The 27889-nt window shown below is 51.6% G+C and overlaps 2 protein-coding genes and 1 long non-coding RNA gene across 3 annotated transcripts; 2 read left to right on the top strand and 1 right to left on the bottom strand.

Moving 5' to 3' along the window:
* Positions 1 to 9670: 9670 nt before the first annotated feature.
* Positions 9671 to 11393, bottom strand: LOC100191955 (HXXXD-type acyl-transferase family protein). Its single transcript, NM_001137379.1, has one exon. The coding sequence runs from the start codon at positions 11282 to 11284 to the stop codon at positions 9821 to 9823; it is 1464 nt and encodes a 487-aa protein (NP_001130851.1). The 5' UTR covers positions 11285 to 11393; the 3' UTR covers positions 9671 to 9820.
* A 2320-nt stretch (positions 11394 to 13713) lies between these two features.
* On the top strand, positions 13714 to 15249 carry LOC103628962 (GDSL esterase/lipase At1g71691-like). The gene is made up of 3 exons (NM_001352154.1): positions 13714 to 14060; positions 14166 to 14290; positions 14374 to 15249. Exons 1-3 carry the CDS (start codon positions 13808 to 13810, stop codon positions 15094 to 15096), a joined length of 1101 nt encoding a protein of 366 aa, NP_001339083.1. The 5' UTR covers positions 13714 to 13807; the 3' UTR covers positions 15097 to 15249.
* Positions 15250 to 26866: 11617 nt separating this feature from the next.
* On the top strand, positions 26867 to 27423 carry LOC109940341 (uncharacterized). The gene is made up of 3 exons (XR_002263141.2): positions 26867 to 26940; positions 27050 to 27210; positions 27304 to 27423. It is a non-coding gene; the product is annotated as an uncharacterized lncRNA (long non-coding RNA).
* Positions 27424 to 27889: the final 466 nt, after the last annotated feature.

Genomic DNA, 27889 nt, shown 5'->3' with positions numbered 1-27889 from the left:
CCGTCAGGCAGCCTCTGCGCCGATTCGACGAGGAGAAGCGCAGAGTGATTGGCGAAGAGATCCACAAGCTAATGGCAGCAGGGTTCATCAAAGAGGTATTCCATCCCGAATGGCTTGCCAACCCTGTGCTTGTGAGGAAGAAAGGGGGGAAATGGCGGATGTGTGTAGACTACACTGGTCTCAACAAAGCATGTCCGAAGGTTCCCTACCCTCTGCCTCGCATCGACCAAATCGTGGATTCCACCGCTGGGTGCGAAACCCTGTCCTTCCTCGATGCCTACTCAGGGTATCACCAGATCCGGATGAAAGAGTCCGACCAGCTCGCGACTTCTTTCATCACGCCGTTCGGCATGTACTGCTATGTCACCATGCCGTTCGGTTTGAGGAATGCGGGCGCGACATACCAGCGGTGCATGAACCATGTGTTCGGCGAACACATCGGTCGCACAGTCGAGGCCTACGTCGATGACATCGTAGTCAAGACAAGGAAGGCTCCCGACCTCCTCTCCGACCTTGAAGTGACATTCCGATGTCTCAAGGCGAAAGGAGTCAAGCTCAATCCTGAGAAGTGTGTCTTCGGGGTGCCCCGAGGCATGCTCCTAGGGTTCATCGTCTCCGAGCGAGGCATCGAAGCCAACCCGGAGAAGATCGCGGCCATCACCAGCATGGGACCCATCAAGGACCTAAAAGGTGTACAGAGGGTCATGGGATGCCTCGCGGCCCTGAGCCGCTTCATCTCACGCCTCGGCGAAAGAGGTCTGCCTCTGTACCGCCTCTTAAGGAAGGCCGAGTGTTTCGCTTGGACCCCTGAGGCCGAGGAAGCCCTCGGCAACCTGAAGGCGCTCCTTACAAAGGCGCCTGTCTTGGTGCCCCCAGCGGATGGAGAAGCCCTCTTGGTCTACGTCGCCGCGACCACTCAGGTGGTTAGCGCCGCGATTGTGGTCGAGAGGCAAGAGGAAGGGCATGCATTGCCCGTTCAGAGGCCGGTCTACTTCGTCAGCGAAGTGCTGTCCGAGACCAAGATCCGCTACCCACAAGTTCAAAAGCTGCTGTATGCTGTGATCCTGACAAGGCGGAAGCTGCGACACTACTTCGAGTCTCATCCGGTAACTGTGGTGTCATCCTTCCCCCTGGGGGAGATCATCCAGTGCCGAGAGGCCTCGGGCAGGATCGCAAAGTGGGCGGTGGAAATCATGGGCGAAACGATCTCGTTCGCCCCTCCGAAGGCCATCAAGTCCCAGGTGTTGGCGGATTTCGTGGCCGAATGGGTCGACACCCAGTTGCCGACGGCTCCGATCCAACCGGAGCTCTGGACCATGTTTTTCGATGGGTCACTGATGAAGACAGGAGCCGGTGCGGGCCTGCTCTTCATCTCGCCCCTCGGAAAGCACTTGCGCTACGTGCTGCGCCTCCATTTCCCGGCGTCCAACAATGTGGCCGAGTACGAAGCTCTGGTCAACGGGTTGCGGATCGCCATCGAGCTAGGGGTCAGACGCCTCGACGCCCGCGGTGATTCGCAGCTCGTCATCGACCAAGTCATGAAGAACTCCCACTGCCGCGACCCGAAGATGGAGGCCTACTGCGACGAGGTTCGGCGCCTGGAAGACAAGTTCTTCGGGCTCGAGCTCAACCACATCGCTCGGCGCTACAACGAAACTGCAGACGAGCTGGCTAAAATAGCCTCGGGGCGAACGACGGTCCCCCCGGACGTCTTCTCCCGGGATCTGCATCAACCCTCCGTCAAGCTCGACGACGCGCCCGAGCCCGAGGTACCCTCGGCTCAGCCCGAGGTACCCTCGGCACAGCCCGAGGTACCCTCGGCCCTCGAGGGCGAGGCACTGGACGTCGAGGAAGAGTAGAGCGGGGCCACGCCAGATCAAGATTGGCAGGCCCCGTACCTGCAATATCTCCGTCGAGGAGAGCTACCCCTCGACCAAGTCGAGGCTCGGCGGGTAGCGCGACGCGCCAAGTCATTCGTCTTGCTGGGCGACGAAGAGGAGCTCTACCATCGCAGCCCCTCGGGCATCCTCCAGCGATGCATCTCCATCACCGAAGGTCGGGAACTGCTGCAAGAAATGCACTCGGGGGCTTGCGGCCACCACGCAGCGCCCCGAGCCCTTGTCGGGAATGCTTTCCAACAAGGCTTCTACTGGCCAACGGCGGTGGCTGACGCCACTAGAATTGTCCGCACCTGCGAAGGGTGCCAATTCTATGCGAAGCAGACTCACCTGCCCGCTCAGGCTCTGCAGACGATACCCATCACCTGGCCCTTCGCTGTATGGGGTCTGGACCTCGTCGGTCCCTTGCAGAAGGCGCCCGGGGGCTACACGCACCTGCTGGTCGCCATCGACAAATTCTCCAAGTGGATCGAGGTCCGACCTCTGAACAACATCAGGTCCGAGCAGGCGGTGGCGTTCTTCACCAACATCATCCATCGCTTCGAGGTCCCGAACTCCATCATCACCGACAACGGCACCCAGTTCACCGGCAAAAAATTCCTGAATTTTTGCGAAGATCACCATATCCGGGTGGACTGGGCCGCCGTGGCTCATCCCATGTCGAATGGGCAAGTAGAGCGTGCCAACGGCATGATTCTACAAGGGCTCAAGCCTCGGATCTACAACAACCTCAACAAGTTCGGCAAGCAATGGATGAAGGAACTCCCCTCGGTGGTCTGGAGCCTAAGGACGACGCCGAGTCGTGCCACGGGTTTCACGCCGTTTTTCCTGGTCTACGGGGCTGAAGCTATCTTGCCCACTGACCTGGAATACGGCTCCCCGAGGACGAGGGCCTACACCGATCAAAGCAACCAAGCTAGCCGAGAGGAATCGCTGGACCAGCTGGGGGAGGCTCGGGACAGGGCCTTACTACACTCGGCGCGGTACCAGCAGTCCCTGCGACGCTACCACGCCCGAGGGGTCCGGTCCCGAGACCTCCAGGTGGGCGATCTGGTGCTTCGGCTGCGGCAAGACGCCCGAGGGAGGCACAAGCTCACGCCCCCCTGGGAAGGGCCATTCGTCATCGCCAAAGTTCTAAAGCCCGGAACATACAAGCTGGCCAACAATCAAGGCGAGATCTACGGCAACGCTTGGAACATCAAACAGCTACGTCGCTTCTACCCTTAAGATGTTTTCAAGTTGTTCATATACCTCGCACCTACGCAAAGTTTAGTCGTCAAGGAAGGGTCGGCCTAGCCTCGGCAAAGCCCGACCCTCCCTCGGGGGCTAAAAGGGGAGAGACCCCCTCTGCGTCGAATTTTTCCTCGAAAAAGGATCTCTTTTTAGCAGGATTTCTTTCGTGCTTCTTGACTACTTCGGAAAGCGAATCCTGGAAACGACGGAGTACACGTAAGCGGCCAAGGCTGACCGAGCCGAGGGACTCCTACGCCCCCGGGATACGGATACCTCACTCATCACCTTCTGCGATAAGTAACTTGCGCTCGGATAAAGCGACTCCGTGGACCGAACAAGTCTTCACGTTCGGAAGCTCTCCTGCCGAAGCAGTCCTTCAAGCTTTCTCGACTAAGTCGGGGACAGGGCCTCATGGACGGGTGAAAGTACGCGTAAGCGGCAAGGCCGACCGAGCCGAGGGATTCCCACGCCTCTGGGATACGGATACCTCACTCGTCCCTTCCGCGAGAAGCAACTCTCGCTCACACAAACATCCCTGTTACCGACAGAGTCCAGATGCTCGAAACAAGAGGAAAAAAGACGCAGCTTCGCAAGCGCGGCGAGGGTGTGTTTTTCTGGCCTCGGCGGCCGCAGAAAGCACACGCTACAAGATGATCTGATCCTGCAGGCTCGGGTCTTCACGCTGAAGGGAGCCGTAGCGCCCTCGGCATCAACGACGTCTTCAGCAAAGTCCGACCCAGCCTCGGACGGTGACGCGGTCCAGGGACTCCTCCGGGAATCCGGCCCGAGCAGGCGGCTCGGCCGGTTACCCCTGGGGCCTCGGCCAACCGGCCTCCAAGGGCGCCAGCCCGACCCGAGGCCTCGGCTGATCGACTTTGGCGTCGGCTCCGCTGACGGACAACACGGCTAGGCTCCGGCCAACCAGGTTCCCATTCTCGAGCCAACTCCGCCTCTGTTCATACTGATATCGCTACCCCTGGCCTCGGCTCATCGAAGGGCGGCCGAGGGGTCTCTTTGACTAAGCTAGAAGAGCCCCAGACAACAAGGCCGAACGGGCCGAGGGATTCCTACGCCTCTGGGATACGGATACCTCACTCGTCACCTTGACACGGGGCGACTCATGCTTGGTAAAGCGGTTCAGATAATTAACAGGCGAGACTTAGTGCTCGAAAATGAGGAAAAGACACGGCTCCGTGCCGGAATTACATACATGTTCAGGCCCCGACAGCCACAATGAACAAAAAACACTGGCATTCGAAGTGCCATTACAAACGGAACTCCGGTTCCCCCTCCGCAGGTGCGAACAACCCCACTCCGAGGGGGAAGGCCTGCGGAGCAACGGAAGACCGACGGGTGGCTCGCCGCCGCCCATCCTGACTACGGCGACAGTGGGCCGGCGCTGCTGCGATCTTGCCCTCGCCCCCGCCGACGCTCGAGGGGCGAGGACAAGCACGCCGGCACGGTGGCCCGGGGCGCGGATGGTGGCAGTGATCCCGTCGGCGACGGGGACTTCTCGAGCCGCCTCCGCCTTGGCGCCGATGGCAGGGGACCCCAGCCCCCCGGCAGATCCCCACTCAAATCCTCCCAGATGAGTGGGGCACCGGCCTCTGCGCGAGGGCGCCGTCCCGGTGCAAAAGCAGGACCACCCCAGAACGCGAACGCCGCCCTAACAGCGCGCGGCATCGTGGGTGGTCCTCCCGTGCACACGGCGCGGCGGTCGCCCTCCGGCAGGAGGGGCCGCCGGAAGCCCGGCCGACGACTCCGACACGCTGGAGGTGACGACGCCCGCCGTCGATCAGCCCCACGCTGTCTAAGTCCGCGCCGCCCGCAGGGCCAGCGAGCGCCTCCACCCCCAAACGCCACGGAAAAGGGTGACCCGCGGACCCGCGCGGAAGGTAGAGCGCCGGCTCAGCGTGGTCCCCACCCCAGCGAGGATGATGAACATCCTTGAAGCTGAGGGTGGGACCCAGATCGCAGCCCGGCTTGCTCTTCCCCACCCAGAAACAGGTGGTCACCATCCTGGGTGATCGCCGGCGTAGGGGTGCGGCCGGGCCGGCTGATGAAAATCCTTGAAGCCGAACGATGGCTAAGAGGTACCAACTCCCATGGGGTTGCGTTCCTCCAACGAGGAGGCGGAAAGGCGGCGGATACCCCCCATCCGGGGGCTTGGAAGATGGAAAGACACGACGCATAAGGGAGGAAGAAGACATGGTTGCCTTCCGAAAGGAGTCTCCCTCCTTTTAAAGGCAACTCTCCCTACGTGCGCCCCCAGACGCCGCGGGCTGAGTCTTCTCCAACACGCTCCAAGGCCCTCCCCTGCGACTCGGGGGCTGGGTCCCGCATGTCATGCAAACCAGCTCAGGGCAGAAGAAGCCAAACCGCCGCGCGTGGTGCGCACGACCGTCCAGCGGTTACAAGCGACCCCCCACTTTTGCCCAGACCAACGGGCGGAAGGGGCAGGCAGCCATGCAGGCGGCATGCAACCGCGCCAGGTGGACGCGCTTCTCCGACTTCTGACACGCCAGCTTGGGAACCCAGGCCCACGCGTCAAGCAACCGGCGCGCCAGTTGCTGCATGCAAGCAACCGCACCGCCACTTGTGCCACCATCGCGCCTCTTCGGTTGCGGAGCCTATGCCGCGACTCGAGGCGACCCAACAGCGCCAGCCTGGCGCGTCGGTCAAAGCGACCGAAAGTGAGCCGGCAGTAATGGCGGTGGCAGGCGGGCGGACGCAGCAGTCACGTCGTCAGCCAGGCTCACGTCCCGTCCCGGGACAGCAAGAGAGCCTCCTCTCACGGCGTGAAGACGGTGCACCCGTGACCCGTTCCTCGAGCGGATCGCGCACGCGCAACTGCCGCCCCGCCAACCACTCGCCCCGTCGCATTAACTCCGCGGCGGGACAGGCGGCGCCTCTGGCGGGAGAAGCGCGCAACGCTTCGCCTTCGCCGTGATAACCGCGTCAGAAAAGGTACGCCACGTCGTTCGATTTCGTATCCTTTTCCTTTTTCCTCTTTCTCTATCTCTTGCGACAGGGACCGGGAAAAGGGGATACCCCGAAAAGGACCCTTCTCCGCGAAGGAACCGGGCTCCGAGCCCCCCTACTGATCAGGGGTTCGAAGACTGGCCCTCCGAAGGGTTCAACAGTCGCCTCAGATCGCGTGGGCCCGACACCCACTACTGGTCAGGGGTTCGAAGGCCAGCCCCCCGAAGGGTTCCATGGCCGCCTCAGGCTACTCGGGCTCCGCGCCCATTACTGATCAGGGGTTCGAAGGCTGGCCCCCGAAGGGTTCACAGTCGCCTCAGACACCGAGCGAGGGATGACCAGGGGTACGTTCGATACATAACCGAGGCTCGGGCTGCGCTCCCGAGGTACCCTAGGACATTTCCGAGACCAGCGGGAACGATCTTGTAACGGAATCCCATCGGAGGGAGGCATCGAGCCCTCGGACCCAGTCGCCAGGGGACCGGGTCCGGCAAATCACCCGCAGGTACTTTTGGGCGTGCCTCTGGGCCCCTAGCCGACCCCCAACGAACGGGGCACGGACGTCCACTCGGATTACCCGCTTGCAGCTCACCGGAGACACCATGTTCGGTGCCCATCGAGGGTAACATGGCGCACTCCCCCCCTCCTCCTTGCGGAAAGGCGACGTAGGGGCGTATGTAAAAAGTCGAGTCTGTCCCTGATCGTCCTCTCGCCCTGTGCAGAGGCTCGGGGGCTGCTCTCGCAAAACCGGCTCCGGCCAAACCGTTGACAGCGTCAACATACCAGCCCGAGAGCTTGGGCCCCGACCGTGCACCCGGGCTACGGCCAGTTCGCATGAGGGAACGACCAGACCAGCCGAAGCGTTACGCGAGGTATTAAGACCTCGAAGGAGTATAACCACTCCTCCGAGGCCTCGGGGGCTACACCCGGCGGGTGCGCTCGCGCGCACCCACCGGAACAAAATGCAACCGAGAAAGGCTGGTCCCCTTGCAAAAAAGTGCGACGAAAGCCTCCAAGCGAGTGCTAACACTCCCTTCGAGGCTCGGGGGCTACTGTCGGGGACCATAATTAGGGGTACCCTCAAGACGCCTAATTCTCAGCTGGTAACCCCCATCAGCATAAAGCTGCAAAGGCCTGATGGGTACGATTAAGTCAGGGATCAGTCCACACGAGTGACTCGATCACGCTTCACCCGAGCCTAGCCTCGGCCAAGGGCAGCCGACCTCGAGAGACTTCCGTCTCGCCCGAGGCCCCCCTTTTTACGGCGGACACATCACCGGCTCGCCCGAGGCCTTGGCTTCGCTCAGAAGCAACCTTGACTAAATCGCCACACCGACTGACTAAATTGCAGGAGCATTTAACGCAAAGGTGGCCTGACACCTTTATCCTGACACGCGCCCCCGGCAGAGCCGAAGTGACCGTCGTCACTCCACCGCTCCACTGACCAGTCTGACAGAAGGACAGCGCCGCCTGCGCCACTCCGACTGCAGTGCCACTCGACAGAGTGAGTCTGACAGGCAGTCAGGCCTTGCCAAAGGCGCCACGGCGAACTCCGCTCCGCCCGACCCCAGGGCTCGGACTCGGGCTAAGACCCGGAAGACGGCGAACTCCGCTCCGCCCGACCCCAGGGCTCGGACTCGGGCTAAGACCCGGAAGACGGCGAACTCCGCTCCGCCCGACCCCAGGGCTCGGACTCGGGCTAAGACCCGGAAGACGGCGAACTCCGCTCCGCCCGACCCCAGGGCTCGGACTCGGGCTAAGACCCGGAAGACGACGAAACTCCGCCTCGCTCGACCCCAGGGCTCGGACTCCGCCCTGGCCTCGGCCGAACGACTTCCGCCTCGCCCGACCCCATGGCTCGGGCTCGGCCTCGGCAATAGAGGACAGACTCAACCTCGGCTTCGGAGGAGCCCCCACGTCACCCTGCCTAGGGCACAGACCCGCCACGTCAACAGGAAGCGCCATCATCATCCTACCCCGAATCGACTCGGGTCACGAAGAACAAGACCGGCGTCCCATCCGGCCAGCTCCGCCGGAGGGGCAATGATGGCGCTCCACAAGCTCTGTGACGACGGCGGCCCCCAGCTCTCTTACGGAAGCAGGACGACGTCAGCAGGGACTCGACCGCTCCGACAGCTGTCCCTCCGCCAGGCTCCATCGCACCTCCGACAGCCATGACATCACGCCAGCAAGGTGCCAAGATCTCTCCGGCTGCCACATTGGCATGTACCTAGGGCGCTAGCTCTCCCTCCGCTAGACACGTAGCACTCTGCTACACCCCCCATTGTACACCTGGATCCTCTCCTTACGACTATAAAAGGGAGGACCAGGGCCTTCTTAGAGAAGGTTGGCCGCGCGGGACCGAGGACGGGACAGGCGCTCTCTTGGGGCCGCTCGCTTCCCTCACCCGCGTGGACGCTTGTAACCCCCCTACTGCAAGCGCACCCGACCTGGGCGCGGGACGAACACGAAGGCCGCGGGACTTCCACCTCTCTCACGCTCGACTCCGGCCACCTCGCCTCTCCCCCCTTCGCGCTCGCCCACGCGCTCGACCCATCTGGGCTGGGGCACGCAGCACACTCACTCGTCGTCTTAGGGACCCCCTGTCTCGAAACGCCGACAAATTATAAATATGTTTCAACAAAGAGGTAACAAATTTATATGGAGATTATTTTAGATCTTTATTAGGAACATAATTATGTTATGTGGTGTTGTCCCAAATGTAAGAAAATTTTTATTGGAGTATTTTCTAGTACCAGAAACCTTGGAGAGTTTATTTATTATTATTTTATTTTTTTATTTTTACTAATTTTTAAAATGAGACTTTAGGTGCTACATGTTTGGTTTCTATGGACTAATTTTTAGTCCCTACATTTTATTTCATTTTAGAATTTTAGTTTCCGCATTTGACAATTTAAGAATTAAAATGAAATAAATGACTAAAAATTAGTCCCTAGAAACCAAACACGCCTTCAGATGCTAGATCCTGTGCAGTAGGTCCCACTTATGACACTAGATTCCACTAACCACTTATCATATTACAACTCTCTTGCAAAGTTGCAATATTTACATAGATGTCTTTTTTCCACTACTGGCTGTTATATAACTTGCAAATAGGGTCATTTGGCCCTCCCTTGTGTACGTTATACTGGGAAAAAAATTTGGTGCAGCACTGCTGCAAACCAGAGTGTTTGCAGCCCCTCACAAAAAGGAGAATAGACCCCACCCGCAGCAACAATAATACAACTAAAACGTTATCTGCTGGACCTGCAGGTGGAGTCTATCCTCCTTTTTGTGAGGGGCTGCAAACCACTCTGGTTTGCAGCAGTGCTGCACCAAATTTTTTTCCGTTATACTGCACAAATCTCCATCGATGCCCACCAAAATCTCCATCAATCGAAATCTGTACCCACCCTGCCCTTGTCACCTTCATCATTACGAAACGTGGTCGAGTAGTGCGATACATCATACATGACAGGGATGCGCGAGTTCGTCGGAGCAATCGCCGTCGCCTCTGCTTTCTTCCATGGGCGCGTCATGTCAGCAATACGAAGACGAACAAAAGACAACTCAAATCTTCTTCAAACGAAATGAATGGACAACGTGGTCGCCGAACAAAAGCCCAGATTTCATGCAACTGATGGATAGAAGAATTGTCTCTCAAAGGTACAGGTGGCTCTCAGCACAGCCACAGGCGGCGGAGGCATTCACGGCGCGGCAGCGCTCACAGCCTCCATGAACTCGTCGTCGGCGACGAGCCTGGCGAGCGCCTGGGGCGCCAGGCACACCTCCAGCGCCATGCTGCCCGCGCCGCCGCGGCCCTCGTACACGGTCACCTTCCCATCCATCTTGTTCCCGGCGCCGCTGCGGACGCTCATTGGCCGGCCCCACCCGAAGTCGTTGCCGTAGACGTCGAACCGCGGCGAGCTCCCGGTCGCGACCGTCGCGGCGCCGCCGTACCCGCGCGGCTCCACGTACGCGAACCGAGGGTCGCGCGCCCACGCCGCGAGCTCGGCCCTCACGCCCGCCTCGTCGAACGACGCCACGGCGCGGTTCAAGAGCAACGCCGCCCAGCCCAGCCCGCCGCCCAGCACCTCGCCGGCGGTCGACTTTGCCACGGCGAGCGTCACGGCGTTGCCCACGTACGCCTGCGGGACGCCTCGCACCCTCGCGCGGCACCCGACGAGGAGGAGGTACGCCGTCTCCGCGCCCGGCGCGAGATCCCGGGCCCGGCACACCGCCCGCCACAGGTGCGCGAGCAGGGACTGCAGAGACGACAGCACGACGGCGGCCGGCGCGGTGCCGCCTCCCGCCGCCATCTCGGCGTTCGCCTTCGCCTTTAGCTTCCGCACGCTCTCCGCGGGGAAGTCGAAGAAGCACTCCCGCACCGGCGGGTACTCGGGCTGCCGGACGATGTCCTCCAGCTTGCGCAGCGGCAGAGCGATGGGGACCGGGCAGGTGTCGAGGAACCACCTGTCCAGCACCGGCCGCGGCGTGGAGAGCTCCGCCTCGCGCCCCTCGCCGCCGGCCCGGCTGATCTCCGACCAGGTGTTGAACAGGTGCCAGAACGTGGTCCCGTCGCCCACGGCGTGGTTCAGCGACATGGCGACGAAGACGCCGTCGGCGAGCTCGGTGACCTGCGCCGATAGCAGGGGGGCGCGGGAGTCGTCGTCCAGGGCGGCGTCCGTGCCCAGCAGCCCGTTCAGCGGGAAGAGCGACCAGACCAGCGCGCTGGGGACGTAGTAACGGCCTGCGGGCGGCGTGATGATGTCGCTGACGGTGACATCCGGCGCCTCGGCGTGGACGAACTCGGCGCCCTCGCCGCTGCAGCGGAGCGAGACGACGACGCCCGGGCCGCCGGTGGCGGCATCCACGGCGAGGCGGCCGGCCAGAGGGTAGAAGCGGGCCAGGGCGCGCGCGAAGGACGACGCGAGGCCGTCCACGAGTCGGTGCGCGTGCGCCCCGCCTGCTGCCGGGGGCTTGGGCAGGAGCAGTCCCTTCTGGATGTAGTCCACCGTGATCATGCGCAGATCCCACGGCGTCATGTGCATTATCTCATCCTCCTCCTCCTCCGGTGGCGCGCTGTTGTTGGCCGGCGAGCTCGCGGTCGGCTCCGGCCGGACGAGACGCCTGGACACGATCCGGACGCCGCCGGTGAAGCCTTCTTCCATCCTTCCTGTCACTCACCACCGCACCGCACTACGCTACTCCGAGTGGCGGGCGAGCAGAAGTAGCTGTGACTGTGAGGGCGGCTTCGCTGCCACCGCCGGACCAACCGACAGGTCTGCCTTTTTTTTCCCTTCTTCTTACGTGGTATACCTTTGACTCGGGATGGCAACAGGAAATGGCTCCCCATACCCACGGGGAGGAAAGGAAAATGCTCTCACGTGAGAGCTTTTTCTCCCATCTCCATCTATATCGGAGAATTTATTCCGTGGAGAACCTTGTGGGATATATGTTCCCGGTAGAAGTAAAATATTTAAAGATAAATTTAAATTGAGTGTATTAAATTATTACAAATTTAATAAACAAGATTAAAAATTATAAGAGTCATCTACTTTAAAGTTTAGTTTTCTATTTTATAATATGTCATGCATTGAGTTTTTACTATAATTTTAGCAAGTAGATTGACTAACTCGGATAAAAAAGCTTCGTGGAGCGGGTACACAGGAACGGGGATGGTTCTCTGTCCCCGTCCTCGTAAACCCGATGGGAATTAAATTTCCCCATTTAGATTCTCACGGGGACTAAATTAGTTTGGGAACTCTATTTTCCCGAGAGATTCCTATTTTACCAAATAAAAATAAACTAATTTTCTTCGGAAAAATAAAAATACCTTGAAAAATAAATTTCTTAAACTAGCTCTAATAGAGGAATTTCCCACGAGGAATCGAGGATCGGTCCCATTGCCAATGTCTACCTACCATTCCTATTCCTTGGTGTGTCCAGGGTACGTGTACACTGGGCTAAAATATTTGCGGGGTGGCAGCCCATCCTCTACTTGAGCTTGCGCAGGCCAATTTTTTATTTATATATGGGCCGAAACCCTCTCTGGGCTGAGAGAAGCATTGATCATTCGACGGCTTTCTGATCATTTCTTTCTTTCTTTTTCTAATTCTCACACTCAAGTTAAAGTTTGCTGCTCATCCCGGTCCCGGCCCCGGGCATGACCGTCTGCTACCACCATTTCGGCGGGCCGCCTGTACGAGAGGATATGCGCAGAGGAGGAATAACTGCATCCACGCACGGCCATCACTCCATCGGCTCCACCACCACCCTTGCCGGCCGGCCATGCATGATTCTCCATCCATCTCCACATACTTCAGCTTCATTCAATTCACACATGCATGCATGCATGGTGGATTGGTGGCCTGGTTAGCACTAGCAGCCTCCATGGTCCATGCTAGGACTGGGCATTTTTAACCCGAAAACCGAACCCGAACCGAACCCGAACCCTAATAGACCGAATAGGTCGGTTTTCGGTTTTCGGGTTCGGGTTTCGGTTCTTAAATCTCTTCTGTTCGGGTATCGGTTGCGGGTTCGGTTTTCAGCCAGCCAAACCCGATTAGACTCAAAGAACCGATCTACAGGCGCAGTCCTAACCGCACGACCGGACGACCCAACTCACTAACGGCCCAACTCACTAACCGCACGACCGCAGGCGCAGTCCGCACGACGCACCCCGGCACCCGCAACCCTAGCCGCACCGCCCGCAAGCACGCTGCACGCTGGTCCGCCGCCGCGCCGTGCCGCCGTCGATCCACCGTCGCTCTGCCGAACCGAGTCGCACTGGTCCGCCGCCGCGCCGTAGATCCACCGCTTCGCAGCCTCTGCGCGTCTGCAGCGCCAGGCGCCAGCCGCCAGCCATCCACTACCACCGGCCACCGCACCTCGGCGTTCGGCGACTCGACGTCCTGCTCGGACTTCGGCGACTCGACGTCCTGCTCCTCGGTGCCTCGGTGGTGCCCACGACTCGCTGCAGACCGACCCACCAGTAAGGTACGCTAACCGAAGGCACGACGGCAACCAGCGAGGAATCTTGCAATGTAAGCCGACTTCTCATTTGCATGCAAATATGAAAGCTATTGCAAACTTGTCGTTCCAATTTGCATGCAAATATGAATGCCGCTGCAAGCTTGTTGTTTGAATAATCGAATTTCCAAATATGTATGTAGTTGCAAACTTGCTTTGCTTATTTGCAGATGACCAGATTTTTAAATTTGTTTGTGAAATGTGAATTGTGATGGATTGATGATGAATCTGTTAAGTTATTTCCTGTGGTGAGTAAACTTGCATGTAGTAGGCATTTTCTACTGTGTGAACTGTTATTTCCTGTGGTATATATTTATTAATTATCATGTCATTGTCTGTCATCTGTGCTCTGTTCGGGTTCGTGAAGAACCGAATAGACCGAACCGATTTTTATGGTCTATTCGGGTTCGGTTCCTGTAAAAAAAATTAAGATTTCGGTTCTTGATATCTAAAACCCGAATTTTTTGAAAACCGAATAGACCGAACCGAATAGACCCAAAAAACCGAATGCCCAGCCCTAGTCCATGCATCTCTGAAAACCATTGTCCATTTTGCGCCACCGATCGATCGAGCTCTAGGCCTCTAGCTAGCGCGCTGCATATGTGCGGCAACTTTTCTTTTATCTGACACACGTACGTACGTACGTACTCTTACGGCCCACGATGGCCGCCGCCGCCGGCCTCCCGCGGTGGCTGCTGCTCCTCGCCGTGGTCCCGGCCGTCACCGCTGCGGCCACCGCCGGCGGAGAGGGGAGGGCGCCGGCGCTGTTCGTGTTCGGTGACTCGCTCATCGACAGCGGCAATAACAACAACCTCGCGTCGCTTGCCAAGGCCAACTACTTCCCCTACGGCATCGACTTCGCCGGCGGCCCCACCGGTCGCTTCTGCAACGGCTACACCATCGTCGACGAGCTCGGTACGTACTCTCGCTCAGTCGCTCATCCCTTGTCTCTTGACCGCATTATGCATGCAACTGCGGCATGCATGGAGGCAGTCGTCATTGATGCTGTCGTGTTCGTAGCCGAGCTGCTTGGACTGCCCCTGGTGCCACCCTACTCTGAAGCCTCGTCCGTGCAGCATGTCCTGCAGGGCGTCAACTACGCTTCTGCCGCCGCCGGGATCCTCGACGACAGTGGCGGCAACTTTGTAAGCAGCCATGCCATGCTCAGACATGCATGACATGCTCAGACATGCTCAGACAAAAAAGCATCTCTCCAAATCCAATGCAGGTCGGGCGGATCCCATTCAACCAGCAGATCCAGAACTTCGAGACGACCGTGGCACGGATCGCCGGCGCGGCGGGCGCGGCGGCGGCGGCGGACCTGGTGGCGCGCTCCGTCCTGTTCGTGGGGATGGGCAGCAACGACTACCTCAACAACTACCTGATGCCCAACTACGACACGCGGCGGCGGTACGGCCCGCAGCAGTTCGCGGACCTGCTCGCGCGCCAGCTGGCCGCGCAGCTGGCCAGGCTCCACGGCGCCGGGGGCAGGCGGTTCGTGGTGGCCGGCGTGGGGTCCGTGGGCTGCATCCCGAGCGTGCGCGCGCAGAGCCTCGCGGGGCGGTGCTCGCGCGCCGTGGACGACCTCGTGCTCCCCTTCAACGCCAACGTGCGGGCGCTGGTCGACCGCCTCAACGGCAACGCTGCCGCCGGCCTTCCCGGCGCCAGCCTCACGTACCTCGACAACTTCGCGGTGTTCAGGGCCATCCTCGCCGACCCGGCCGCGTTCGGCTTCGCCGTCGTCGACCGCGGGTGCTGCGGCATCGGCAGGAACGCCGGGCAGGTCACCTGCCAGCCCTTCATGCCGCCGTGCGACCACAGGGAGCACTACGTGTTCTGGGACGCATACCACCCCACGGCGGCCGTCAACGTCATCGTCGCCAGGCTGGTGCTCCACGGCGGCGCGGACGTCGTCTCGCCCGTCAACGTCCGTGAGCTTGCCGGCATGTGAGAAGATGATCGGAGACATATATATATATATATACTAGGTATATGCCCGTGCGTTGCTACGGTATCAATATGATAAAATATGTTGATATATAAAAATAATAATTGACATTTTGTTAGAATCACTAAAAGTGGATATAAATAACTATTTCTTTTGAACCATTTGATAAGGCTTCTCCCCTGGAGTCGAAACCCACCAATACACTTCTTTTGTTCTAAATTATTACTACCTCCGTTTTCAAATGTTTATCGCCCGCTAGTTTATTTTTAAACTGAACAACCGTCAAATAAAAGAAAGAAGGGGTAGTTCACATCATTTTTAAGGAGCCATTTGGAACCCTTGCCGCAAGACAGGCGCAACACATGCCATTGATTTTCAACTGTATAAAACAAAACAAGTTGAAGTTTTAACATGGCTATCTGTTTTACATGAAGGAAAACAAACAAAGCTGCCAGAGAGACTACTAATTTCAGACATAAGAGGGACTACACATATGACATAGCGCTCCAGCAGCACACACCCACTCACCTCCGTGTGCTCAACGGGAAGGATTGGCTGCTACAAAATGCTTGGTTGCTCGTTATTGCGCCCTTGGCTTGCAAGCCAAAAAGGCAGGACCTCCACCACAACCTTCTACACCAGCTTATCCTCCCGGAAGCCATTCAAAAAAGCGACGCGAAGCTTTCTCTATCCTCTCTGAAATGTGAAATCCACCAACACGCTGCACAGCCCTCACTTTACACCTGCATAAAAGGGAAAGTATATGCATGTGTATCCTGTGAAACATAAAAAGGTTTAATCGTGGTCTGCCATGAACTAAAATGATGCAAGTGGGCATGCATAAAAGGACTCGTTCAGGATCAGAAAAGGGGTTTGTCTTGTGGGCAGGGGGTGCCCAATGAGTTTTGTTTCCTATACATCGGCAGCGACATCACAATCTACACTTCAAGTTCTGTACTGATGACCAGATATCTGCAACTAAAGGAAAATAAAAGGACTCGTTCAGGAATTAGGGGAACAATCAGGTCTGGTGTGCATTCCTATCAACAAAAAAGGGTTGTCAGAGATTTTTTGTTGCAAGCGAAAATAATAGGTGAAGGGTAAGTACTACATCTGAACTCACGAAAGGAGGAGTACATCTGAAGGCAGCAGGTCTCCAGCAGCAACTGTTGTAAGATTGCCATCAAATTCTAAGCGAAATTAATTTGCAAGTCGTTTGTACTGCTCCCGTCCAACAATCTAAGACAAGTGAAAGTTAGGTTAACAAAAACTTAAAGATATTTTTATAAGTTTGCAGGTAACACAATATCACACAAAGTGCAGCAAGATCAACCTAACAACATGATTGCTTGGCTTTAGGATGGATCCAAGTTTTGTTCCTTAGAGTAGGAACCACACTACCTTTGTGCTCTCGCGTGAGGAATCCCCATGGAGCAGTCTGAAGTTTGAACATACCTCACCTGGCCTAACTTGATATAAGTAGTACCTATGTGCCCAAAAAGTCTTCTAAGGTAAAGTACATAAAGCAAACCAAACTGCTCTGAGATGGAAGCCTTGCTTCTGACCAAAGATGCCCTTCTGTTCAATGGACATTGATAAACAAGCAGAAATAAAAAAAATGACCTTGGCAGGTGGAGCAAGGCAGTTGGTGGTGCAATTTGCATTAGAAACAACATTCATCTTTAGATCATAGCTATTCTCATTAACTCCAACTACAAACATTGGAGCATCTGCAGATGTCACCACTTTCTTAGCACCACCCTATAAACAAACAACAGAAACATCAACATGTTTTCGATACGAAAAGATATGCATATAGTTAATTAGATGCCATTGTTAGAAATTATTCTGGTACACACAAACCTTTAAGTGTGTTAATGCTTTATCAGTCGTTGTAAGGACACCAGAAGATTCAACAACATATTTAGCCCCAAAGTTAATTGGTATACTGGAAGAGCAAACAGAGCCAAGAAGGCAGTTAAAATCAGTGCCCACAGCCTCGCAAAGCTCGATAAAAATGATGAAATGAAACCTGCTGCAAAAGCTTGGGCATCATCCTTGGTTCTGCGATCAATAATGCCAGTCGTGGTTGTCAAGCTGATGTCAGTCCTATTCTTCACTGTCTCTTTTCCTTATAAAAATAAAATAAAAAAGAAATCTCAATCACATTTTGTTCTGGGTCTCACTCTGTACTATATACAGAAGGGGGCATCTATTGACTGTTACTATGATAATTACTTTCTCCTAGCTTTGCCTGTAAATAAATGGTAAGAAGGGAATCTTTGGTGCTACATTTCTAGTATCTCTTTGCCTGTAAATCGAATAAATTCTCTTACTCTATCTTTGGACCTCACTCTGACGTTGAGTAAAAATGGATGTACACAGAATACACAGCAGTGGGAGTATGTAGTGCAGGGATTGCTAATTGAATGCTTGTATGGAAGAGTAAAAAAACATTGTGCACATAGCAAGCTAGCCTACCTCTTCAACCATGGACAAGATCATGGTCTTCCTCTTCTCGAGCTCCATAAAATCCATGGAGCTCAGAGACACCCTAGAGGCCAGATGAAGACGTCGGTGTTTCCAAGTTGCCCCACCTGCTGCTACTCTGGGAGCTCCCTTGTTCGCGGTGTGCAGGTCCTCTTTCAGGCTGCATAACTCGGCGAGCATCTCTTACATAGGGCCCAAGTACTTGGAACACCTTAGCTGGAACACAGGTGGAGCTGTCCAGGCAGGACGTGTGACCAGTTGGGAAGCAAATCTCTGCAGTCCAGTCATTGACAGATCACAGGTGGAGCTCATCCAACCCAGTGGGCACCAAAACTGGGTTCTATTGACCAACCCTATCACTTGCGGATGGTTTTTGAAAATTTGCTAATGTAAAAGGCACAATCTTCAGAACAGATTGCTATTTTTATTTGTATCCACTACTCCACACTTTATAATATTGCTTCAGGACAAAACAAAATTAAGTATTTATTCAGAGAAGCATAAAATCAATGTTCATAAGAAACATAAACTCCAGTGCAACCACATAAACTCCAACAATAAGCGGAAAAACTGGTGTTGGGGTCAGTCCTTGCATCATACAAAAAATATAGGATCTCCTAAACAGACAAAATTACAGTTAAATTTGACTCACTAACATATTTACACTTGACACTTCATTCAAGTATGCAGGCATCAGATCAAAATCAGTAGGAATGAGTAGTGAATTAATCTATTTACCCCACCAGTCCCCAACAAAATTCCAATTAACCTCGTTAGTACGGTGAGATGCCTCTTGATCTAGCTGAGAAACACCTATCTCACGACCCACGTGCTGCAGCCTGCACTGGTATTCCCAAACGCCCCAGAGACCAAACAAGATGCGACATAATAAACTAAAGGAGCTGCAGATAATAACTACTTGGTTTAATATGTTCTTGCTTTGTTAAGCTCTGTTCTTTGTTATGGTGTAGTGTGACATGTCGGCTATTTCAGGCTAGGAAAGCAATATTTATTTTGACATATATAATTCTCATTTTTCGGGGAGCTCGACGACGAGCTGGTGTCTGAGCTGCCCAAGAACCTCCCATTCACCGAAGGGGTGCGAGGTTTGTCTCCTTTATAATTTTACTTTACTTCTTTACTCCTCAAGAGGAGGTTCTGTTTTCCACCCCCAATTAAATCGCTTGTCCCCACTATCTCTACCTTTCCCTTTCTTTCTCGATCAAATTCCCATGGCCCAGTCACTATCTTCATTCTGAGATCGGATATCTGTTACTCTACTTGGAAGCATTGGGGTGGGATGGATTTCAACTGTTGAACCAAAGTAGAGCAGAGGCATTCCGGTTGAGCATGCACTCGAAAACAACTAATGCACACGGGCAGCAAAGACTTGGGAAGGGAGGAGCAGTGAGGACTTACCAGCAATGGGTGACGCGCACGAGCAGCATGGACCTGGCAGCGCGTCGTGAGGCCTTGCACTCCTCCTCGCTCTCCGGCACGCGCGCACTTCGCCAACAGGGTCGTCGGCAAGGTTGCGAGGGAGGAGAAGTGAGTAGGAGAAGCATGCCGGTGGACTGGTGGGAGAGGATCAGTGAGGACTTACCGGCGACGGGTGACATGCACGAGCAGACCGGACTTGCTTCGCGTCATGAGGCCTCGCAGTCCACGCTCTCCGGCACGGACACACTTCACCGACAAGGCCCTCCTTGCTGTTCATTCCATATGACAAAGCCGCAGCAGTGGGCTCATTGATAATCCTCATAACCTCGAGCCCTTCAATCCTACCAGCATCATTGGTAGCCTGGCGCTGAGCATCATTGAAATAAGCTGGGACATTTTATAAATAATATGCTATCTGTTATTTACTTATTTTAAAAGACATCAATTTGAGGACAGAAGATGAGTAGCGTACCAAACTCCATGAAATCTCACACAATGCCTCAGCCCATCGTGAGGTGGAGTCAGCAATCATACATAGATTTGCCAGGAATCATAAAAATCAGGTAACAATTACGAAGAAGAGCCATGAAATCTAGAGCACAATTCTTTCAAGTTATATAAAATATATGCGAGTATCTATGTTAACCAATCTGAACCACTCTGACAGGGAAGAAAACATTAGGTTAGCCATACTAATCAACATACAAATTGAAGAACTGACATGACCAGCCACAAGAAAACATCTTATTGCTAAAAAATGTTTAACCATGGCAAAATGGAAAGTGAACAGAAATATAAATTTAATATCTTTAAGCAATCCTCAATAATAACAAGAATGATGACAACATACCAAGTGCACTTACCAAGAAGTGCTCTGCAATGCATTAGGATGCAAAAGGAAAATATATGCTAATAGTTAAGTGCATGTATATCACATATGTATACTTGATTGAGAAAACAGTAGCACGATTCCTCTCTTAGAATCCCTTGAGGCTTCCAATGATCGCAACGTACATACCATTCCTTGATAACCAAAGAGAGAGAAAACAATCATCTAATCACATAAAAGCATGGTGACTTTCCTCTAGAAAAGATACTGAAATGCTTTAGGAACAATGTATACATTATAGTTTATACGTACTGAATATCAGCAGTTTCAAAAGAATCAGAAGCATCAATATTTCTGGGATTGACTATGAGAGAACCAAACAAGCAGTATTGCAGTAGGCTCACCATTTGTTGAAATCGAGGCGTCCGGTGTCGAGCGTGAATGTCACATCGGTCGCTTGCTCCACCTTGCTGTTAACCATCCCTACAAGTCGAATCTAAAAAGGGAACCATGGCAGATGAATTAATGATGAGAACATGTGCATATCAACAGATCAAAGCACAAAAAAGAGGAAAAGCTGTGAGACGAAATGAAATGCAAAGCACAGGACATAGGTGAAGAGGAGCAGTATCAGATTTAGGCCTGCGTACATTAGCCATCTCGACGCTATCCACGACGAACAGAGCGCCCTTCTCACCCGTGCCAGACTGTTGTGCATCGACGACATACTTCACGGTGAGCAACATGGTGCTGGACATGCCTCGTCACCTTCTCGCCACCTAGGGACGCCAAAAACTTCTCCGCCACCGGTGGTCTCGTGGGATCTGGCCGTGGGGGTGAGGACGGGGGACATCGTCGTCCTCACGCCGCCAAGGGACGCCAAAACCTTCTCCGCCACCGAGGGGGTCGGGGGAGCGGGGATTCGGGCGTCAGGGTAGCGCACACATCCAAATCGGGCGTCGAGGGCGGGGTGAGCAGCGCTAAGTATGCGAGGGTGTCGAAGGCATCGGGGGCAGGGTGAGCAGCGTCGGGGGCGTCGGGCGTCAGGGGCGAGGTGAGCAGCGCCAAGGACTGTGCGTGGGGTACAGTGGGTGCGGGGAGGGGGTGAGGGCGTGGCGTCGCAAGGAGCCCACCGTACGTAGCAGCGAGGAGGGGCCGAGGGCGGTTGCTTACCAGTGGGGAGGGGGGTGAGGGCGTGGCGTCGGCTTGGATTGCGGCGCCGTTGGTGGGGGAGGAAGCCGCGCGTAGAAGGAAGCCTGCGCGTCCGCGCGTGTTGCCCGCGCGCCATGGATTGCGGCATCGAGCAGAGTGGATCCGCGTGGACTGCGGGCGCGGCGGATTTGCGGCCGCGAGGACGGCGGCGGTGACTGCGGGCGTTGCTGGCGCGGCGAATTCTGCGGGCGTTGCTGGCGAGGGGAGTCGCGGTCGGAGCGCGCGATGGCAGAACAAGGAGCTGTGCACGCCTACACTAAAGACATAAGGAGTAGTAGATATATATATATATATATATATATATATATATATATATATATATATATATATATATATATATATATATATATATATATATATATATATATATATATATACTAGGAACGTGCCCGTGCGATGTCACGGAATACAAATTGCGACCCTTTCATAGACTTAGGGCCCTGACGACGTGCGGCGTGAGTACAATAGTGACGGCAAAATATGTGATTATTAAACATAGATATAGAACGATATAAATAAGTCTACCCAAATAGATTGAAATGGAATCACACAAATAGTTTATAAAGAGTAAATATATAATGCTTAATCATAAATAAATATGTTGACACCTTGTACACTAATCTAATCTTTTTTAATAATATTGTTAACTCTCTGTTGTATATTTGTCGGGATGGCATATCTGCACGAATTTTCCTCGTAACTTAACAGTTCAATAATAAAGTTCCTCCGAAGAACCTTTGCATCCTACACATAAGACATATAAGAGAACAAAACGTCATTTTTTATTATTTAATTGGAATGTATGTTTGAATATGAAAGGAACGTACTCCACTCACCCTAACAAATTTCATTGGACTATCATTCCCCCACATGGCCATAGCTTGTAGGATAAGGTAGCTGGTGTTAAGCCTATAAAATAATGTTTTGCCAACTAAGTTATATACAATGGAAATCATAGAAAAAATGAAATTGCTAAGAAGATGGTACGGAGAAAATACTCTTTTAAGTCAATTGGAACACCAGGTTGAATTGTATGTTGCCACTTAAACATATCCTCTGTCCATCCAGTACGTTTCTTGCTATAGGCAATCTTATATTTCTTTGAAGCGATGATAATCGCTTCAGCGAACCTCTTGTATGGCATATGCTTACACCAATCTTGAATAGGTGCAAAGTCAATAAAAGTGACGTGTTTTTTACCATGATCTATTACGAAAAGGGCGTAGCAACCGTTGAATTTCCATGGCATAAGAACCTATAAAATATCAGTCATTAGGATTGCAAAGAAGTGCCCTTTATAAATACATTTGAAATGAACTCATACTTACATATTTACAAGTCGTGATATAATAGTTCATTGATGGCCAACAATCGAGTGTTTTTGTTAACTCTTCTGCTGTAGGGTCCTGATAGTACTTTGGCAGTTTACCAAAACCAATCATTCTCTGGATAAATATTAATATATATACATGACCACATGAGGATTAGATATAGATAGATACTATATATTGCTACATTATTGATTGGAAATAAACTTACCCAGAAGCGCATGTCCATATAATGCTTTCTATTCTTTATGATTTCACCTTTCGGCCTACGTGACTCTTTATTGGCAAGCAATCGAACAGCCATATCAAAACATTTTAGAGTCATATCTAGATTTATACTTAATATGTTCTGCAGGTCTTTGACAGATATTTCTATCTTAAAAGGATTGAAACTTCGCACCCATATCATCCTGTAATGTAGCATGACATGACGGAAGTCTATATCAAGACTATACGTAATCGGTATAAATAAAATAGACAAAACAATAAGCACTTACTCTAATGTCCTATCGTCTTGGATTGCCATAATGTAATCACATAGCACATCTATTAAATCGGCTTTAGTCACTGGCATGTCTTTTGTGGAGAGACCACTCATTAAAAAGTCGTCTGTGCACCCATCCGCCGAGACTTTTGTAGGAGTTCTTTTATCCCATTCATCAACAAACCACCTTTGTAAGTCTGCTTGAGTAATGGGGCTATCCTCATCTTCCATCAATACCTCGCTATTATCAAGCACATGGAGTAGTTTCCTCTTCTTATGATTTGTTGGGCTATATAATATCTCAACATCAGAGGGGCTTCCAGTATGAACTTCTTTATCATATTTGTATATTGGATATCCCCTTCTTTTGTTCATGTATGAAGATAGTAATATAGCAGCCAATTTTTTTCTAAAATGTGACATGTCATCCTGCAAATAAGAAACAATTTACTTAGCATTATATGTAACACAGACTGTAGATGTGCATATATGCCATAATAGTAATAATATACCTGGGTAAAACTGTCAGATAGCTCATCCCCTGTCCAGTACTCGATATAGTTCAAAAGAAATAGGCCACATGAAGAGCTACATTATATACATGAATAAAAATGTCAAAATTAATATTTGTATGAAGAAATTAGTTAAGAAGAATTTATGGTATACCCATCTGTCTGCTTTGCATATCCCATATCTATTTCTCTCAGCGGCCAAGAAGCAACTTGAAGGTTTGGCCACCTGTGATCTTTTAAATCTTTACGTTGAGATACCATATCAATTTGCCTTTGCAGCCCTTTAATCTTTATATTTTTGTAAAACATGGAATCAGATGTTGCGCTAAGTTAATGAGATAATATTAGTAATTGTTTAGTTTGTGCAAACTCACCGAGTCAGTGAGGTCATTGCGGTCAAATGTAGTACCAAGTGAATCGAGTACTTGTATCTCCATATTTCTTGCATTGATGACGGCAAGATACCAGTGTGTTCCTCGGATGTTTATCGGAATAAACACCTACAAAATAATTATAAATATTCCATAAAAATAAAATACATGTAAACACTAACCATCTAAATTGCAAACTAATATTTACCATATCATGGTCTAGGTAGAGTAAAACCCTTCGTTCAGCACTACATATTTGTGCCATGTCTGTAATTGGATATAGCTCATCTGTTTTAGTTTTAACATCACCGTCTCGCTTTAGAAAGTTGAACTGAAAAGCATTTTCTATGTGTACACGACCTCCAGATCTGCACTTTAGTTGCTGTGTGGTTTTTATTAAATTTATGTAACAGTCTATCACCTGCAGGTAATTTATGGTTAAAAATACCAGGGTGAGTAAAAAAAATTATACATACCAGGGTCACCAGATGAAAAACTAATCATAGATTACCTCATCACCTATATATGCGCCCGGTTTAAATAGACATTCTATCCATTTCCTTTCCACACAGGCATCATCGATGAGCACGACTTCTACCCTTGGTTCACAAGGGATTTCTTTAATCCAATCGATGAGGGCAAGATCAGCATCCGTGCAAATATAATCTAGGAACAAAACAGTTGTGAGATGAAAGTAAAATCGCTTACAATATAAAACAAATTGATCCCTACAGTATTTATAGAATATATATAATACCTTTCGGAACAATTACAGTTGCCACCGATTTTTTTGGCTTGTTATGAGACAAGCACACAAGTAAAGATTCATCTACTGATAGTTTATTATCTCTTTGGGTGGTAGGAAGTACAGTATTTTTCTCTTGATCTTCCATCCTCGCGAGACAAAAACCTACAATCATTGATACTATGTTTTACTTGATATATCAATAAAAATGTCTCTACTATAACAAGTTGAAAATATGTCTCAATCTGGTATCACGATTGCCAAATAACCAAGTATAGCAATAGCAAACATATATATTCAATAATATGTAACCAGCTGAAACAAGGTACATGGCAAACATTAGTGAGGACATAAAAGTGAACAACTATTAGTTCAAACAATGTGATTAAGGAATTGATTAAATAGTGATAGTAGATATAACTAACATACAATTGTAATACCTTCTTGGACAGCTATATTTGTATTTAGAGGTGATCCATTATCAAATGTTGCATCCTTGTCCAATTGACTTTCATCAACTCGTACTTCATTTTCTTCCTCTAAAGAATCCATCAAGGAGAAAGAGTCCTGCATACATTGCGAATAAAATCATCTAATCATCTAAATATATTGTACATACATAATTGCTATGGAATCAATATGATAAAATACAAATAGGTCCAGTGGACAATTAGCCCCACCCGGTGATTCCCCTTTTAGGCATCCTATTTCACCCTTTTAGGTTGGTGTTGATTTTGATGATAAAAATAGCTGGGAGTATCTTTTCAAGTTATATTGGTTGGATCTGAAAGGGAAGCATTTACTAACGATTGAAGAGCTAAAAAGTGCAAAGAACTATTGGACTGTTCCTACTACTGCTAGTAGGAGAGAGAAAGAGGAGTCATCTGATGAACTATATGATGCAAGCAATGACCAAGATGCTTACTGAATGGATCTTTATGTTCACATACATAGCAAAATGTCACATTATAAAGATGTATTATCTGGTTTGATTAACTATTAGTCTAATACTACAGAGTATAGACCTCAGATGCTAAATACTTACACTTTCATATCTAATCCTAGCCGACTGGTGACATGCACGATCTAATTATAGCGGATGAGATTAGATGGCGAAGGGGTATGAACCGGTATGCAATTCAACCCGTCAGATGTAAATCCGAAGGCTCAGAATTTTAAGGAACCGTGATCCCACCAGGGCGGTCCGGATCGAATTTAACGGCTTAGATGGACACACTAAAACGGTATGGCTCAAACTAATCGCCACCGTCCATTTACGGATCTATGGTCGCTCTGGCGTCTTCAACCTCACCGGTTCTCTCTCTCTCTTCTCTCTTTTCTTTCTCCAGCCAACCCGCCGCGGCCGAGCGCCAAAGACACGGCAGCGACCACCCGAGCTCGCCGTTCGAGCCCCCGATAAACGGCACAAACCCTTCTTCTCCCCAAACTCCCTGTCTTCGTCTTCCTAGGTCGGCACCCAGCCTTCTTCTACCATCCGCCCGAGTCTGCGCGCCTCCCAGCGGCAAGTCTCCCTCCCCGACAGCGCCTGGATCGTTGTCTCGCGCACCACCAAAAAAAATGCAACGGAGCGAGAAGGGGGACTCACCGTCGATGGAGAGAACTTGGCCGACGGCGTTGCAGAGGGAGGGAGCAGTTCGATGGCGGCACGCAGACTCGATCCGGGGTGTCTCTCACGAACGCGGTGATGTTGGTTGGCCAGATGTCCGAGGGACGAACGCGCCTGGATCGTTGGCCGGATGTTCGTTGCAGAGGGACGAACGTGGTGACCACCGGTGATGGGAGGAACACGCGCAGCACAGCCGCACCCAGAGCCGGCGAACATCCGGGCGGACGCTTTATAGGCGAGCTAAGGCGGAGAAGTCGCGGTTGGCAGTTGCGACGTGCGTACGGGGACCCCGTACTCTACGGGCACCACAGCGGAATGCAAGGGATGATGTTATTCATGACGCCACGACGATGTCACGCCCGCGTTTAATATTAAAGTATTGACCACAACGGATCGACATGGGCCCAGTCGCCAGTGACAGCATAGGAGCTGAAGCGCGGCCCCCGAGCGACAGTGGCACACGACACGCGCGGATGGCTCTGGGCTGCGCAGTGGACGCGGGTGAGGCTGAAGTGGGCCACAAGATTTGATTTGGGCCCGGCACGAGTTTCACCATTTTCTTTTCTTTTTCTTTTTTCTGTTTTCTCTTTTAATTTCTTTAGATCTCAAATTAGATATTCAAATTTTTGTTGTGAGTTTCACGTATGGACTAAATACACGAATTCAAATACTGGTCTAAAATAGTTTCTTTCTTTATTTATGTATTTATTTTTTTTCTCCTCACTTGCATAGTATTCAAACTTCATTGCTTACATATTTGCGCCGGGTGTACTCGTGACTCCACTTGGGGCGTTAAGCATAATCGTAAGGTGAATTTCCTTACAATACCATACCACAAGCTGGTTCCACACTTTCACTCACATACGGGGTCCTGCAATCTTCTTTGTTTGACATAATTTTTTTACTGGAATTGGGCAGTTCAGTGTTGGCGCACTTTGTGCTCAAGGAGCGGCTTGAGAAGCTCGGGGTCCTTGGCTGTGTGTCGTGCATAGTAGGTTCAGTTGTTGTTGTCATGCATGCTCCTAAAGAGCATATGCCTAACTCTGTCAAGGAAATCTAGAACCTAGCTACTCAACCAGGTGAGTCATTGCAACCCAGTCTTGCGCACGACAGTTCGCTGGAGTTGCAGTTCTCACAGAATCTCTCCATCCTGGGGTGTCGATCGTTGGTAGGGTTTCTAGCATATGTGGTGACAGCATTGTTACTTGTGGGAGCGCTAGTGCTCTTCTTTGAACCTCGATACGGTTAGACTAACATCCTGATATATCTGGGTATCTGCTCTTCAATGGGATCGCTAACGGTAAGTGTGCTTTGAGTGGCTGACGTACAAATTAACTGTAGGAATATTCAGTTACTAAGCTTTCCTGACTCTGCAGGTCGTGAGCATCAAAGCCATTGGTGTTTCCATAAAGCTTACGTTGGATGGGGTGAATCAGGCTGCTTATCCATACACATGGCTTTTTCTTAATTGTTTGTGGGGTTTCTCAAATAAATTACCTGAACAAGGTATGGACATCCTTTTTTCACCCTGTTGCTTCACCCGTGGATGTGTTTTGCTGATTGCACCTACATCTTGTAGCCTTGTACTTCTGAGTATGAACTACTAAAAGTTTTTGTTATTCTGCAACATCTACAAGCATATTTTAAGTATCCATTACAAGTTATCAAGAAAACTTGCATCTTAAATTGGTTAGTGTATTTCTAATCGTTGCAGCGTATATCTTAGTTTGAGTTATTCTAAATTTCCTTCTATTTTTG

Source organism: Zea mays, chromosome 6 (genome assembly GCF_902167145.1).
Source record: "Zea mays cultivar B73 chromosome 6, Zm-B73-REFERENCE-NAM-5.0, whole genome shotgun sequence".
Lineage (NCBI taxonomy): Eukaryota > Viridiplantae > Streptophyta > Magnoliopsida > Poales > Poaceae > Zea > Zea mays.
Note: the sequence above shows the minus strand (reverse complement) of the source record. Positions and strands in the feature narration are given on the sequence as shown.